Source organism: Hyperolius riggenbachi, chromosome 8 (genome assembly GCF_040937935.1).
Source record: "Hyperolius riggenbachi isolate aHypRig1 chromosome 8, aHypRig1.pri, whole genome shotgun sequence".
Lineage (NCBI taxonomy): Eukaryota > Metazoa > Chordata > Amphibia > Anura > Hyperoliidae > Hyperolius > Hyperolius riggenbachi.
Genome location: NC_090653.1, coordinates 37403923 through 37420719, shown reverse-complemented (window position 1 = coordinate 37420719; position 16797 = coordinate 37403923). Strand labels below are relative to the sequence as shown.

The following is a 16797-nucleotide window of genomic DNA, read 5'->3' as shown; positions in this document are numbered from 1 at the left end:
CTGCTCACTCCTCGGCAGGGCTTCGCCAGACCCTGTTAATTGAAAATTTTGGGCATACGATCAAGCCTCTGCCTCCTAAAAACTGGCGCATCCGCAAGCTGAATGGCCTGCTGGCCCAGGCCATGTGTTCACAACTCCTGCCATACTCCCTGGTCAACAAAGGGAGTGATATGCGTGCTTTGCTCCAGTTTGGGGTCCCAGAATGGGAAATCCCCAGCCGGCATTATTTTTCAAGAACTGCAATCCCAGCACTGCACGCTTTTGTGGTGGAAAATGTGGTTCGTTCACTTGACCACGCCGTGGGTGAGCGGGTCCACATTACAATGGATTCCTGGAGCAGCAGATTTGGGACAGGCCGGTACCTGTCCATTACCGCCCACTGGGTGACATTAGTGGAAGTAGGTGAGAACCCTGCAGCAGCAGGCCAGTTGGTGGTGCCACCATGAGCGTTGAAGGGGGATGCAGCAGGCTCCTGGGATCCCATTCCTTCCACACCCTGCAAGAAAGCCCAGCTCAGCAGCAGCATAAAGCCAAAGCAGTGCAAAGCACTCTTAAAATTGGTCAGCCTGGGGAAGGAGAAGCTGACTGGAAGATACATCCTTGAGATCCTCAAGGAGCAGGAGGAGAGTTGGCTGACCCCCAGAGGACTGAAAGTGGGGAACGTGGCGTCGGACAACGGCTCCAACCTGCTGGCAGCTGTCCGCCTTGGAGACCTGGAGCACATCCCCTGCTTGGCCCACGTCCTCAATTTGGTGGTGCAGTGCTTCCTGCGTACCTACCCGGGGATGGAACAGCTACTGGAAACGGCACGCAAGGTGGTGAGGCATGTTCGAAAATCCGCAACTGCCGCTGCAACCCTGGCCGACCTGCAGCACGACAAGGGCCTGCCATCACACCGCCTCATCATTGATGTACCCACTAGATGGAACTCAACCCTGGCGATGCTGAAGCGGCTGTTGCAGCATAGGGAGGCTGTAGATAAATACATCTACGATGTCAATTACAAAAGGACTGCCCGGCCACAGAGCTCCATCAGGTTGCCGGTGATATCCAATGATCAGTGGGCAGAAATTCAGCAAGTTTGTCTGATCTTGCTTCCCTTCCTGCAGGGAACCCAGATGGTGAGCCGAGATCGAGCATTGGTTTGCGAGTGGGTGCCCCTGATTTGCATGCTTGAGAGGGCGGTGGATAATTTGCTGGAAGCAGGAGCGGAAGCTGTGAGCCAGCTGGAAAGGGAGCAGCTAGCAGCACTGTCCACCACGGAGGAGGAAGAGGACCATGACCTTCAGGCAGTGGGGGTGGAGTTGGAGGTCCCAAATTTAGAAAATGAGGGGGAGCTGTAGAGTGCCGCTTCCGTTGTGCGGGGTTGGCGGCTTCATGAGGACAGTGCGCAGGAAGAAGAGGTCACTAATAATGTTATTTTGGAAGCAGACGAACCAAATTTCGCTAACAAAGCCCGCCTCTTCCCCATGGCTGCCCACGTGTTGCGATGCCTTCGCAGGGACCCCCGGGTGATCCAGATGCAGGAAAGGGAGGACATCTGGATCTCCTTGATCCTGGACCCGCGTCTAAAGGGGAAGCTGGGACAGTTTATGGCGCCATCTATCACCGCAAACCGCACAAAGGAGTTGCAGGAAGCCCTCGTGCGAAGACTGCAGGAAGCTTTCCCCCAGCCTTCCACCACCCCCACTTTTGCTGTTCCGCCATCTCAGCAACAGATGCCTACATCCACCACCACCAGCAGCAGTATACGCCTTGGAGACCTGCTAAGCCTAACCAAGACTCTATATGCAGTGGAGCTGCCCAGAGTAGAGGTCACAGCCACAGAATCCTCCACCGACCAGGAGCAGCGACTTTCCCGCATGGTGTCTGAGTATATGGGGTCATTCACCGGCCTTGACACCAACAGCCCCGTGGACCCCATGGAATACTGGGTCAGGAGACTGTCGATCTGGAGGGAGCTTGCCCAGTACGCCCTCGAAGTCCTGGCCGGCCCCCCTTCGAGTGTCCTCTCCGAGAGATGCTTCAGCGCGGCTGGTGGCGTGGTCACTGAGAGGCGCTCTCGGTTGAGCACGGACTCTGTGGACAAACTTACCTTCCTCAAAATGAACCAGGCTTGGGTGGAAGGTGAGTTCCTGGCCCCTACTGTCGGCGACAGGGGGAAATTAAGTGGCTGCCTGCCTGGGAATTTAAATTGTGCCGATTTTCAAACCCGGGAACCGCACAAGGCAGGAGCTGTAGTCACTACAGGGCCTCTTTACTGCATTCTGCTATATGTCACTACAGGGCCTCTTTACTGCATTCTGCTAAATTTCACTACAGGGCCTCTTTACTTCATTCTACTATATGTCACTACAGGGCCTCTTTACTGCATTCTGCTATATGTCACTACAGGGCCTCTTTACTGCATTCTGCTATATGTCACTACAGGGCCTCTTTACTGCATTCTGCTATATGTCACTACAGGGCCTCTTTACTGCATTCTGCTATATGTCACTACAGGGCCTCTTTACTGCATTCTGCTATATGTCACTACAGTGCCTCTTTACTGCCCTCTGCTATATGTCACTACAGGGCCTCTTTACTGCATTCTGCTATATTTCACTACAGGGCCTCTTTACTTCATTGTACTATATGTCACTACAGGGCCTCTTTACTGCATTCTGCTATATGTCACTACAGGGCCTCTTTACTGCATTCTGCTATATGTCACTCACTACAGTGCATCTTTACTGCATTCTGCTATATGTCACTACAGGGCCTCTTTACTGCATTCTGCTATATGTCACTACAGTGCCTCTTTACTGCATTCTGCTTTATGTCACTACAGGGCCTCTTTACTGCATTCTGCTATATGTCACTACAGGGCCTCTTTACTGCATTCATGTGGATTTTTATGTACGCATGGCATACTGATACGCATGCGCACGCGCACCCTCCGCAATTAACACGTACATTTCTACGCATGGCGGCATGGCGATACGCATGGAAAAGATACGGGTCACGACGCATCACGACACGACATTGCGGATTTTTATAATCCTGAACACGGGGAAAGACGGGTGGAGCCGGTTGCGGAAAAAAATACGGGACGCGATCACGGGTTGATCCGGATGCGGCTCCAATAATCACGGCCGCATGCGGATCCGTGATTAGGGGGTATCCGAGCAACACTACCGATGACCAATGAGCAGTGATCACACCTGACCCAGAAGGCATCAACCCCTGGGTATTAGAGGGGCTTAGAGGGGCATGATCGAGTAGCTGGAGATCTCTATCAGAGGACAGATGGGGCAATGAACTGATGCAGCAGGTAGTTTAGCCCCTGTGGGGCAGGAAGTGAGTTTGAAGGAACCGTAGTCTTACACCTTTTGCTATTTTCCCAACAATAACCAGTTTTGCCAAGGTGGAGGCCAGCCATTCTTTTGTATTTAGATATTCAGATGTTTTTGTCAACTGTTCACTAGGCAACCTGTTTATCAGCTCATCTCTCAGACCCATTCAAAGAGCATGAGCCAGAGAGAGGACTACAAGGGGAGTTTGAGAAAGTTAGAGGTGTCCTTTAAATGGCAGCTGGACCTACAGGGCCTTCAGGCATACAATTCTTGCCATAGTTCTTCTGAGACTCCCAACATTACACTGATACCATGTTGCTGAGTGAACACCAAGCAATAACATAACTGGCTTCTATCTTTGTAGACCACTATCATTGCCATTGAGTTTGAAGGAGGGATCGTCATTGGCTCAGACTCGAGAGTCTCTGCGGGGTGAGTGGAGCTATGTGGCTGTGTTGTGATATTCTCTAGCTGTGTCTTGCATGTTGTCTCCGATTTCTTATGATGCCTCCCCCTTCCTCTCTCTCTCTGCAGGGACGCTGTGGTTAATCGGGCATTCAATAAGTTGGCTCCTCTCCATAGCAATATTTTCTGTGCGCTCTCCGGTTCCGCAGCTGACTGCCAAGCTGTAGCTGATATGGTCCATTACTACTTGGAAGCACACAGGTAAGATCAGGTGACTTCTGTGGGCCCAGCTTCTGAGAGGCCAGCGTACTGATAATGACTGTTGTATGGACCAATTGGTGCTAGGAGATCCTGATCATGTGTCTGGTGTAAACGATGATGACTTTCAAGCAGAAAGAGTAGCAGGCACAGGTTTAAAATGCAGCTATTTTATTATCCATATGCAGATGCATGCAGAGGAGGTCCCCTGGGAATGAGGGTTAAAGTGGTGTGCGCGAGTAGAGGCGGGAAAGACAAGGAGTGGGCGCCATGGTGGCATAAAACAACCCTGGAATGAGCATGGGGATGATGATTAACTCTTTGCTTCACCTCTCGTAGCAGGGAAAATAAGACATTAATGTGGAGCCTGATAGGCACCTGAACAGCTAAGTTCATGCAAACTAGAATGGAACAAAAATCCACTGGAGGTTTGATTGACATATTTTAAATTATTATCCTTATGTAAAATTACTGATATTCTACTTTTGGGCAGTGGGTAATATGACAGTAAGCCTTCGCAGCTAAAAAGGTGTAGTATTGTTGCCCATAGCAACCAACAGATATTTATTACAACCCCCTCCCATATCCGCAGCACCTAAAATAAAAACTATTTGTTCCTGTTTCGAAGGAGGCTAGCTAATTGCATACGTATTAGTACTCCACTGGTGATCTGGGCGCAGGGTGAGCCAAATGACAGCTCACCCTACTGCTGCTCAAATTCCCGATGGCTGGGTAGTGTAATGGTTAAGGGCTCTGCTTCTAACCTAGTAGACCTGGGTTCAAATCTCAGCTCTTCCAATTCAGTAAGCCAGCATCTATTCAGTAAGGAGTTCTCTGGGCTAGACTCCCTAACACTGCTACTGCCTACAGAGTGACTGCAGCTCAAGTGCTTTAAAGTCAACCTCCAGACTACAAATCTACTCAGCAGCATTGAAAAGGCATGGTATTTCTTTAACAGTTTCACAGCATCAGAACTTTGCATTTCTTACCCAAGCCTCATTTTTAGCTGCACAGAAGAAAACTGCCCGGACATTTTTCCCTGATGCTTTTCAAAGCATGATGGGGTTTCTGATGTTATTGTTTTCCTTCTGCTCTTTTGGCTCAAATTTGTCCTTTTAAATTTTTAATTTGAGATTTGAAGCCTAGTGCCCGCAGCTGGGAGGGGTGATCAGGACACAGGACAGTTGGAACTGTGTCTCATGCTCCCTGCCACCTCCTTTCAGCCAAAAAGATGGCTGCCCCCATGAAAATGATGGCTGCCCCCATGAAATCACAAACATTTGCCAGTTCTTTAAAACAGAGTGGGTAAGAGATTATATTACCTATCTATTTTAATTAACACAACTAACGTAACTTAATGACAGTATGTTTGTTTAGGCTGAAGTTCCTCTTTAAAGAGACACTGAAGCGAAAAAAAAATTATGATATAATGAATTGGTTGTGTAGTACAGCTAAGAAATAAAGCATTAGGAGCAGAGTCACAAGTCTAATATTTGTTTCCAGTACAGGAAGAGTTAAGAAACTCCAGTTGTTATCTATGCAAATAGCCATTGAGCTCCACGACTTTGAAAGTTGCAGAGAGCTCTGACTTCTGAGTAGGTTATCTCAACTGTATTGTGTTTTTCTTATGCAGAGAACAGTTCAGAACAGGTCAAATGTTCACTGCCTGTTCTGTAAAAACATTTAAAATGCTGAGTAATGTGTACACTAAAAATATAAGAGAATGATGCAATGTTATAAAAAGCTGTATAACTGAAAATAAAAATTTGAGAATATTTTTTTTGCTTCCAATGTTCTAGTAATTACCCCTACTACACAATCAATTCATTATATCATAATTTTTTTTTTCGCTTCAGTGTCTCTTTAAAGAGAAACTGTAACCAAGAATTGATCTTCATCCCAATCAGTAGCTGATACCCCCTTTTACATGAGAAATCTATTTCTTTTCACAAACGGATCATCAGGGAGGTCTGTATGGCTGATATTGTGGTGAAACCCCTCCCACAGTGTGATGTCAGGACCATGGTTCTGACATCACACTGCAGGAGCCTTGTTGCATTGTGGGAAATAACAGCTGTTTTCAACTGCCAAAAAAAAACAAGCTGCATCTCCTTCCACTGACATCACCTGCCAGCAGTAAAAATGTCACCATGTGATGTCAGAATGTAAATCAGGGAGAGGAAAGATTTTACAACGGGCAAACACTGACTAAATCATTTATACATAATTATTGTAAAAATGAAGCATTTTTTTTATTACATTATTTTCACTGGAGTTCCTCTTTAAGTCCAACAGGAGAAAAGCACACAAATATAGGAATTATTTGTATTATTATTTCCCCTCCGATTTGTAGCAACTCAGAGGGAGAAGTAATTTGGGGAACCCTGTATTACCCTTACACGCCCCACACACTATAGCAGTGATGGCTAACCCTGTCACTCCAGCTGTGGTGGAACTACAAGTCCCATGAGGCATTGTAATACTCTGACAGCTCTAAGCATAACTCGGGGAGGCAGAGGCATGATGGGATTTGTAGTTTTGTGACAGCTGGAGTGCCAAGGTTAGCCATCACTGCACTATAGCATTGCTGCTATAGCGGAACCTAGTTTTGGCGCCGAATGCTGTGTCCCAAAACAACCTGCTTCAAGCTAATTATGTGCTTCAGCATTGTAACAAAACGACCTAACTCTGAATTAAATGGTTTGATCTATGTGACCCAGGGCCGGATTTACCATAAGGCACTGTAGGCATGTGCCTACAGGCGCCTGATGATGGAAAGGCGGCCCACTCCGCTCCGCGAGCGCCTCCTTCCTTCCTTCCCTATACAGAGTCCCGATGAGTGTAAATGAGAGGTTATTCACCCAGCTCTTGGCATTCCACAGACAAGATCTCCCTTCAGTCAGGGTCACCTCTTGCTACTTAATACTGAGGTTCCTCTAGCTACCTAATACTTTGGGGGCATCTCAAGCTACTTAGTATTCGGTAACAAGAAGTACCCTCAATATTAAGGGGCATCAGTGGCTACCTATGCTGGGCAGGGGAAGTACGGGGAAGACAAAAGCTGGGCCAGCCAGCACACTTGCGGAAAGGTTCGGTGGGGGGTTTGTACGTTCATGGAGAGCAAAGTGTAGGGTGCCAGAACATCTGTGCCTATAGGCTCCTGTGATGTAAATCCGGGCCTGAAGTGACCCTTTAAGTATTGCAGCTGGGGTCACCCACCTAGCTAATCAAATCAGACAAATCAATATGTTTTGTTTCATTTTATTGCTTTGAAAGCATTCTCCTCCATGCTGATAATAATTCAACCGCTGGGCACGTGTGTTTACTATCTGAACTATGTCTGTCAGAAGAGCTGAAGGAACAATTCTGTCTTCCGCGTTGTCATTGTCCTCTTCTCCTGCCGCAGCATGGAAGTGGAAGGACCACCCTTAGTGATCGCCGCTGCGAACCTGGTGAAGGGGGTCAGCTACAAGTACAAGGAGGAGCTTAGCGCACATCTGATTGTGGCGGGCTGGGATAAGAAACATGGAGGACAGGTGAGTGTCTGATGGAAAGCAGACTGGTGAAAAGCAGAAATACATCTGGAGAGATTTACAAAGCATGCTCAGACAAAGGGGTACAGACTACCCAGACAGCTCATAGTCACCCTTAGGCCCTATTTACACTTAAAGGGGCACTACAGGGAAAAACTGTGAAATTTAAAATATGTACAAACATATACAAATAAGAAGTACATTTTTTACCAGAGTAAAATGAGCCATAAATTACTTTTCTCCTATGTTGCTGTCACTTACAGTAGGTAGTAGAAATCTGACAGAAGTGACAGGTTTTGGACTAGTTCATCTCTTCATAGGGGATTCTCAGGAATTTATTTATTTTCAAAAGCACTTAGTGAATGGCAGTTGCTCTGTCCAACTGCCAAAAAACTGTGTAGCGAGCAGGGAGGCTGGCCAGCATCATTGTTTAAATCCTTTTTAGGGAATATCTTTATAAAGAATAAAAGCCTTGCTGAGAATCCCCTATGAAGAGATGAACTAGTCCAAAACCTGTCACTTCTGTCAGATTTCTACTACTTACTGTAAGTGACAGCAACATAGAAAAGTAATTTATGGCTCATTATACTCTGGACAAAATGTACTTCTTATTTGTATATGTTTGCACATATTTAAATTTTACAGTTTTTTGCTGTAGTGCCCCTGTAAAGTAAACCGGAGACAACAGGGTGTAAAAGTTTTAGGCCCGGTTCACATTAGCGTTCCCTGTCCGGATTCGCGGGGCCGGATCCGGACCGTATACTGTACCAAACGGAACGTACGTTCCGCATAGCAATGCAAAGGCTATGCGGATGTTCACACATGTCCGTTCCGTACAGTACGGAGCCGGACCGGATCCGGACTCCGGACACTTTTCCAACATGCGCTATTTTTTGGGTCCGGCTCTCTGGCCCACGCACCCGGACCGGAGCCGGACTGGAGCCTGACTGCACCATCCGGAACACAGAAACCAATGGGAAACGGAAGGCACAGAACACACTGCCTACAAACACCTGACGTTCTACCCCACTTCCTATGCGTATCCAAGCGGCCATTTCGGATGGGGACACATGGGCCAAGCATGTCTGGAGTGGAGCAGCAGTGACAGACGTGCTGGAGCTGTTTGGCAGAATGTCGGAGGTGAAGGTGAGGCCTACAGCGGAGGAACCTGATTCTACAGGTGCACCAGGTGCACCTTCTGCTGACCCCAACATTTTTTTATTTAAAGGGATACTGTAGGGGGGTCGGGGGAAAATGAGCTGAACTTACCCGGGGCTTCTAATGGTCCCCCGCAGACATCCTGTGTTGGCGCAGCCACTCCCCAATGCTTCGGCCCTGCCTCCAGTTCACTTCTGGAATTTCTGACTTTAAAGTCAGAAAACCACTGTGCCTGCGTTGCCATGTCCTCGCTCCCGCTGATGTCACCAGGAGTGTACTGCGCAGACACAGACCAAACTGGGTCTGCGCTGTGCGCTTTTGATGACATCAGCGGGATCGAGGACACGGCAACGCAGGCACAGTGGTTTTCTGACTTTAATGTCAGAAATTCCAGAAGTGAACCAGAGGCGGGGCCGGAGCATCGGTGAGCGGCTGCGCAGGCACAGGATGTCTGCGGGGGACCATTAGAAGCTCCGGGTAAGTTCAGTTCATTTTCCCCCGACCCCCCTACAGTATCCCTTTAAATTTCGCTATTTTGTGACCACGGATCCGGATGGCAGCCTGATGCATGCCTGATGCAAACGGACCGGATCCGGATCGGAACTGTATGGTTCCGATCCGGATCAGGTCCTGATCCGATCAGGATCCGATCAGGATCCAGTCCGTTTGCATTGCAAAACGCAAGTGTGAACGGGGCCTTATACATACCTGGGTCTTCCTCCAGCCCCATACGCACTGATCGCTCCGTTCCTCAAAGTCTTTTTTATCATACTGTATATATAAAAAAAATATATCAGAAAGAAGTTTCTGAGAAAATAAATAAATAAATATATATATATATATATATATATCAGTGAAAACAGTCACCTGAAAGGCAACACCTGCTGGGTACCATTTCCCAGTGTGAAAAAAAGCAGATAGATAACCATTATTATAACATTATTATGATAACCATTATTATTCTCTCAGGCTTTTAGCTCTTTGTTTAAAATCAGAATTCAATGCGATATCATAATACAGCACATAATACAGAAAAAGTGGATATAGTAAATACACTGACCAATGTAACAAGATGAATCAGAATCAGAATCATTTATTTCGCCAAGCATGACAGGATCATGCCTGGAATTGGGTTTGGCACATACAGGGCTCAGCATCTACAGAAACATGAAAAGTAGTGACAAGAACATGAAAAGTAGTGACAAAAAACAAGAGACATTACATGATAAAAGTAGTGCAATATACCGAGCTGTACATGTTAAAGCATTAGCAAGATACTACAGATATTGGTGGCAAGCTATGAGGGCCGAGCCCGTGAGGGCAGCCAGTGCATAAGTTCCAAGCACAGAGTGGCAGAACATAAGTTGCCTATGACAGTGCATAAGTTCCAGGCACAGAATGGCAGAATGCCTATGTCAGGACCTAGTCTGAGAACCTAAGAAGGATGGAGTGGAGGTGGAACGTGAGTGGAGTTCAAGAGATTGACTGCAGAGGGGAAAAAGGAGTTCCTGTGCCTCGTGGTCCTGGTGGGGATGACCCGGAATCTACGCCCTGAACGCAGGCGACTGAAGTAGCGTTGGCCAGGATGAGAGGGGTCCATGGCTATCTTCAGCGCCCTAGTGCGTAGTCTCGAGTTGTAGAGAAGGTCAAGTGGAGGGAGGGGTCTCCCGATGATTCTCTCTGCTGATCTAATGACCCTCTGGAGTTTTTGTCTGTCGCTGGCGGAGGAACCAGTGTACCAGACCAGGATGGAAGAGCAGAGGATAGATTCTGTGGTGGCAGAGTACAATCTTGTGAGGACCTGATGGGGCATGCCAAACTTTTTCAGCTGACGGAGGAAGAAGAGCCTTTTCTGGGCCTTTGCCACGGTGGAGCTGGTGGAGCCTTCCATCTCAGGTCATTTGAGATGGTGGTGCCCAGGAGCAGAGCAGGGACAAGGTCCTCCAGCACCCAAGGCTGAGACACCAAAATGCGCCTCTCCATCCCTCCCACCCCAGCCGTCACACACTGATTGCTATTAGACTAAGAGGGCCACAGGGCCCCAACCACACAAACACCTTAATCTCTAGTTATCTGGCTTGCAGTCTCTGCTATGTATCTGCTTCATACACAATTAGGAATGACAGCTGAATGAATTGTGCGCCCCCTCCTACACTGCGCCCTGAGGCTGGAGCCTCTCCAGCCTATGCCTCGGCCCGGCCCTGCCCAGGAGGTGGACACTGGGAACTATCGCCACTTCAGTGCCGTCAATGTTGATTGGTGGAGGTGAGGGTGCATGCTTCCTGAATAACATGTATAGCAAATTCCAGGACACAAAAGGGTGAGAGAGCCCTGCCCTTGTAAGCGTACAGTCTAAAGGAATACAGTGAGAACAAGAAGTGGGGTATTAAACAATATGCATAGTTACATTAAAGGATACATGTGACATGATGAGATAGATGTGTGTATGTACAGTGCCAAGCACACATAACTAGGCTGTGTTCCTTTTTTTCTTTCTCTGCCTGAAAGAGTCAAGTATGCATTTATGCAAGTGACATTCTGTCCGGGTTGGAACTGGGTCAGACTATAGCATAACCCTAACTGATAAGGAATTGAAGCCATAAAACACTTTCCTGTCAGTAAATGGCGTCTGAGAGCTGGAAAGAGATAAGAGGGCCAATAATTCATAGATTTGAGCCCTGGCATACATAAATGAAGATGTCATTGAGCAGAGACAATGAAACAGTAAAAACTGTGGGATATCCAAAAAAGTCATTTTTTAGGAGAAGGAGGATAGATACAATTGTTTTTCTCGTCAGTTTATTTTCACCTCGGATGTCCCTTTAAGTTGCATTTATTTATTTATTATATTTTTCATTTGTTGCCTTTTTAATGAAGTGTTTTTCTAATTTTCACCTTGGTAATGTAATAAACAGATACATGCTTTATCTCTGGCGGAAGCACAAGCATCCCGTATTTATCGCCGTGACCCACATATATACTTTCTTCTCCTTCCAACAGGTCTTTGGGACGCTGGGTGGAATGATAACTCGCCAGCCCTTCGCCATCGGAGGATCGGGCAGTTCCTACATATATGGTTATGTGGATTCGATTTACAAGCCTGGCATGACGCTGGAGCAGTGCGAGCGATTTGTTGTCCATGGTAAGACCGGTCAGCTCGGCTGGAATTTTGTCTCTAGGGCCTTAAAGGGACTCAAAGCTGAAAAATGTAAAAGATTTTATACATACCTGGGGCTTCCTCCAGCCCCATCCGCTCTGATCTCTCCCACGCCACCGTCCTCGGCTGCCCACATCTACAAGAACCGGCTCCCGTCACTGACGTCAGTCGCGGCCAGCTACGCAGGAAAAGTGCGCCCTCTACGTGCGGCTGGTGGAGAGATACACAAACAGCACACTTCTCTTATGTTAGACTGGCTCCGACTGATGGTAGGCGACCAGCGGAAGACGGCAGCGTGAGAGCGATCGTTCAGAGCGGATGGGGCTGGAGGAAGCCCCAGGTATGTATAAAATCTTTCAAATTTTTCAGCTCTGGTACACTTTAAAGGGTACCTGAACTGACACATGACATGATATACATTGGTGCATACATGGGTGAATATACTACCAAACATGGGCATACCAGCTGCTCCTGTGACCACCGCAGGGGGGAGGCGGAGGCAGGGTGCGCCGACTAAATAACCTACCCCTCGAATCTTCCTACATTCACTATCAAACGCATAGGCAGGAGGGTATAGTAAAGTCTGGGATGTAGGCTAGTTAGACGGTGTAGGTTAAATTGTTGGAGCAAGGGCCCTGCTCCTCCTCCCTCTCCCCACCGATAGGTGCAGACAATAACTAAGAAAGGGCTTGATTCACTAAGCATAGCGCTGCATAGCAGAGGGAGTTAGCTACTGTTACGCGCGCTAGTGAATCAGTGTGCCTTAACTCATTCTCCCTACATGCTAAGCACACTATTGCCAGCGTAGCGTGCGTAATCAGGAAGCGTACTCTGATTTGCCAACTTGACAGTCACTTGACAGATTGCCTATTGGGCCTATCAGAGTGCGGGGATCAGGTCCTTTATTGTGACTGAACCCGCGGGGCTCAGGGCGGGAGGAGTGGAGCCGATATTAAGTTACTAGTGGTCTCTATGCTGCAATTCAGTAGCATAGTGTGCACTGAGTGCCTGCTCCCCGATTACGCACGCTACAATGCCAATAGCGTGCATAGTGTGCGGAGAGACTGAATTAAGGCACGCTAATTCACTAGCACACGTAACAGTAGCTAACTTGCGCTGTTACGCGGCGCTATGCTTAATGAATCAAGCCCAAAATGTCTATGTAGTTAAAAAAAACTCCCCATTCCCTCACAAAAGCTGTCTCCTGCCACCTCCTCCCGCCCTGCAGAGTGGTGCAGGGAGGGGGTGTATATTTACCTACTTCCAAGTGCAGCGGGTCTCCTCCATACTTCACAGCTAAACACCATCTGCAGTCATTTGCCGACTACTGATCACGTGACCAATGGGAGTCACATGATCGGGAAACAGCGAATGGCCAAGGAAGTGTTTGGCTGTGAAATACGGAGGAGACCAGCTGCGCTTAGAAGTAGGTAAATGTTAACCTGCTCCCTGTGACACTCTGCAGGGCGGGAGGAGGGGTGATGGAATGGGGGGGAGGGGGTTTTAAACATACACTACATATATGACTTTTTTCACGCATTGGCTGCACTTGGGTGTGTGTCGGGGGGGAATTTGGGTAGTATGGAGAGGGCCCTTGTTTTCTTTTTTGCAGGGGGGCCCCAGTCAGTCTAGGAGCCTCTAGACATAGGTAGTACAGGCCATTGCCTGGAGTGCCATTGGTCCTGGGGTGCCATGTTGCTGGATTAAGCCCTGTCCCTGGACAAAGCCCCACCCCTGACTAAGCCCCGCCCCCACAGGAATTCTATCACTTGCTTCTAATGCATCTGCTTAGCATAAGTTGCAGGCAGCTGCCACTGTGTCCCTCAGTGCCTTGTACATCCTCCCCTCCCCCCCCCCTTTTGTGCCTCCTTCAGTCCCTTGTGCCATGTCTGACCCCTTGTTTGTCCTTCTGTCTCCCTTTATGCCTCCTGTCTCCCTTTGCGCCTCCTTTTGTCTCCATGTGCCTCCTTCAGTCCCCCTGTGCCAGTTCTGCCCCTCTGTGCCTACTTTTGTCTCCTTGTGCCTTTCTTTGTCCCCCTGTGCTTTCTTCTCCTTCTCCTTCAGTCCCACTCTGCCTCCTTCTGTCCCACTGTGTGCCTCCCACTGTCCTTTTTTGTGGCTCCTTCTGGCCCTCATGCCTTCTTCTGTCCCCCTGTACTACCCTCTGCCTCTCTGTGGACCTCCTTCTGTCCTCCTGTGCCTACTTCTGTCCCCATTGTGCCTCCTTTTGTTGCCCACTGTGCCTCCTTGTGTCCCCCTGTGTGCCTCCTTCTGTCCTCCTGTGCCTCCTTCTGTCCTCCTTTGTGTCTCATTCTGTCCCTCATTGTGCCTCCTTTTGTTGCCCATTGTGACCCTTGTGTCCCCGTGTGCCTCCTTCTGTCCCCCTGTGCCTCCTTATGTCACCCTGTCTGCTTTACTCATGTCCCCCTGTGCCTCCTTCTGTCCCACTTTGTGCCTCATGAAAGTGGGCCTATGTGTATTTTCTGGTGAAACGCTGCCGCATTGTGTATTTTCTGGTGAAATGCTGCCACATTGTGAATTTTCTGGTGAAATGCTGCCGCATTGTGTATTTTCTGGTGAAACACTGCCCGCATTGTGTATTTTCTGGTGAAACGCTACCGCATTGTTTATTTTTTGGTGAAACGCTGCCCGCATTGTGTATTTTCTTGTGAGACGCTACTGCATTGTGTATTTTCTGGTGAAACGTTGTCCGCATTGTGTATTTTCTGGTGAAACTCTGCCGCACTTACGTGTATTTTTCTGTTGAAACGCTGCCTCATTACGATTATTTTCTGGTGAAACGCTGTTGCAATACGATTATTTTCTGATGAAACGCTTCCATAATACATGTATTTTCTGGTGAAATGCTGCCACGTTACGATTATTTTTTGGTGAAACACTGCCGCATTATGATTATTTTCATGGGGTGGGGGGGACAGGTTTTCTCACCTGGAGTGACAGAGTGATGAAATGACTAGAGGCGCCCCTGCTGGTACCAAGCCTGATTAGAAAATCTTTGCATACACAGGCGTTTAACGCTGGTGACTGAAAGCTTTCCAGGCACTTTTATTGACCTGAGGAAGCAGGCCAAGACTCCTGAAACGCATTGTCTATTGTGCATGAATAAAACATACCTTTTCCATTATCTTTGTTTGCATGCAACCTATTATGGAAACTAACTTGCATCTGGTTTGAATGCAAAGCTTCTGTAATAATACTTTATTCCCCTCCTCACCCCCAGCTCTGTCCCTGGCGATGTCCCGAGATGGTTCCAGCGGAGGAGTCATCTTTTTAGCAACAGTCACGAAGGATGGAAAGAAAGAGAGAGTCATCAGTGGAGACAACATCCCGAAATTCTACGACCTATAGAGCCGCCAGCACTAAATATTAATATCTGTCTGTCTTTGTTATAATAAACACATTAAACTATTATTATTTTTATTGCGATTCTTCTATAGCTATCTATACACTCTGCAGAAGAGTATAGGACATGAACCATTGTTAGCAGCCTCCTACATTGCAGGCAGTATGATGATGGACTCAACATTATATCATCATTGCATTGAAAGTCACGTCCAAAAGGCGAAAATAGTTAAATTTGCATTCAAGTTGGTATTTCTAGCATCTCATTGGCTATCTCTCAATTGTTGAGATATGGACTCCAAAAGATCTAAAGGTGGCCACTAATAATCCAATATCTAGCGAAAAATCGTTCGAGCGATCAGAAATTCTGATTGAATTGGTTGTAAATAATCTCAGTTGATAGGCACAATTGATTATGAATGTTCAATTGGATTTTTGTCGAACGAAAATTTGGATTTTCTTGTTGGTTGTGATAGATAGGAAGTAAAGATTGGTTCATTGATGGTGTAGTGAACGATTTTTTCTTCCGATTAGAATTTCTAATCGCTTGAAATTGGACCGTTAGTGGCCACCTTAGGACTGCAATTTTACTGTCAGATCAAAGGGAAATTTCCCATTGTTTAATAATTTCCAGCATGTCTGATCTGAATCTAATCGAGAAAGGGATCGATTTTGAGATCAGTACTACACAAAATTAATATTTGGTAGGTTCTGCATACTGAGGACTCCACACAAGACCTGCCATTATGGAATGCTCCAAACCAGTCATCTAGCTAGGACCGAGAAGTGTTGCCAACTCATTCCTCATTCCCAGTGAGTTCAGTCTGTGCCCGGCCCTTTTTCTGCACAGAAAGTTGATGTAATCCATGCAGAAGCATATAGCCGGAATCCTGATATCTTCGGGACTGTCTCTGTCCCGTTTTTGCCGCTACCCGCTGCTTTTTTACTGATCTAAAATCAGATTATAAAATTTCATTTTATCTGGTACGATGGTCGCGACCCTGGAGGAAGTCTTCCCAGATAAAATCAAATTTTATAAATTGATTTTAGATCAGAAAAAAAGGAGCGTGGAACAGAAATAACGGGACAGAGGGGATTCCGGCAGTTTTTTTTTTTTTAGGTTTTTCAAACTCACAGGTTCATAGATTACATCATAGATTACACACCATAAATGAATCTATATCAGAGAGAGGTCAAACCAGAGGCACGCTATTACATATTTAGTGGTCATGTCCTCCAATATCTAGATTTTGGAAAAAAAAATATAAATCTAATTTCTAGAGTTCTTTAGTGAACCATAAGTACGGACCCCAAGACTTAACTGCCAAGCCACAGGCCCTCCCGTCTCAAACAACATAAACCCAAAACATAGCAAATTCAACAAAAACACATGCTACAGCAAGATAGATGTCATCCACTGTATCTATTACTATCAATAAAACTGATTCTACCATTATTCCTGAGAAAATACATGCAAAAAATGAAAGCTATATATGATATCTTTCAAAAATATGCACACATTGGATCTCATATGGTGTGTGGGTGGGAAGAGTTGTCTCATCATCCAATTCTACTCAAAGCATTCCGG

At 46.9% G+C, this 16797-nt stretch overlaps 1 protein-coding gene across 1 annotated transcript in view; it reads left to right on the top strand.

Annotated features, from left to right (window-relative positions):
• Positions 1–15278, top strand: part of PSMB9 (proteasome 20S subunit beta 9) — a 29170-nt gene extending 13892 nt beyond the window's left edge. The window contains exons 2-6 of the mRNA XM_068249345.1: positions 3700–3767; positions 3870–4001; positions 7405–7534; positions 11690–11831; positions 15088–15278. Coding sequence (XP_068105446.1) covers positions 3700–3767; positions 3870–4001; positions 7405–7534; positions 11690–11831; positions 15088–15215 — 600 coding nt within the window. The 3' untranslated portion in view covers positions 15216–15278. The remainder of the gene's footprint in view (positions 1–3699; positions 3768–3869; positions 4002–7404; positions 7535–11689; positions 11832–15087) is intronic.
• The last annotated feature ends 1519 nt before the right edge of the window (positions 15279–16797 follow it).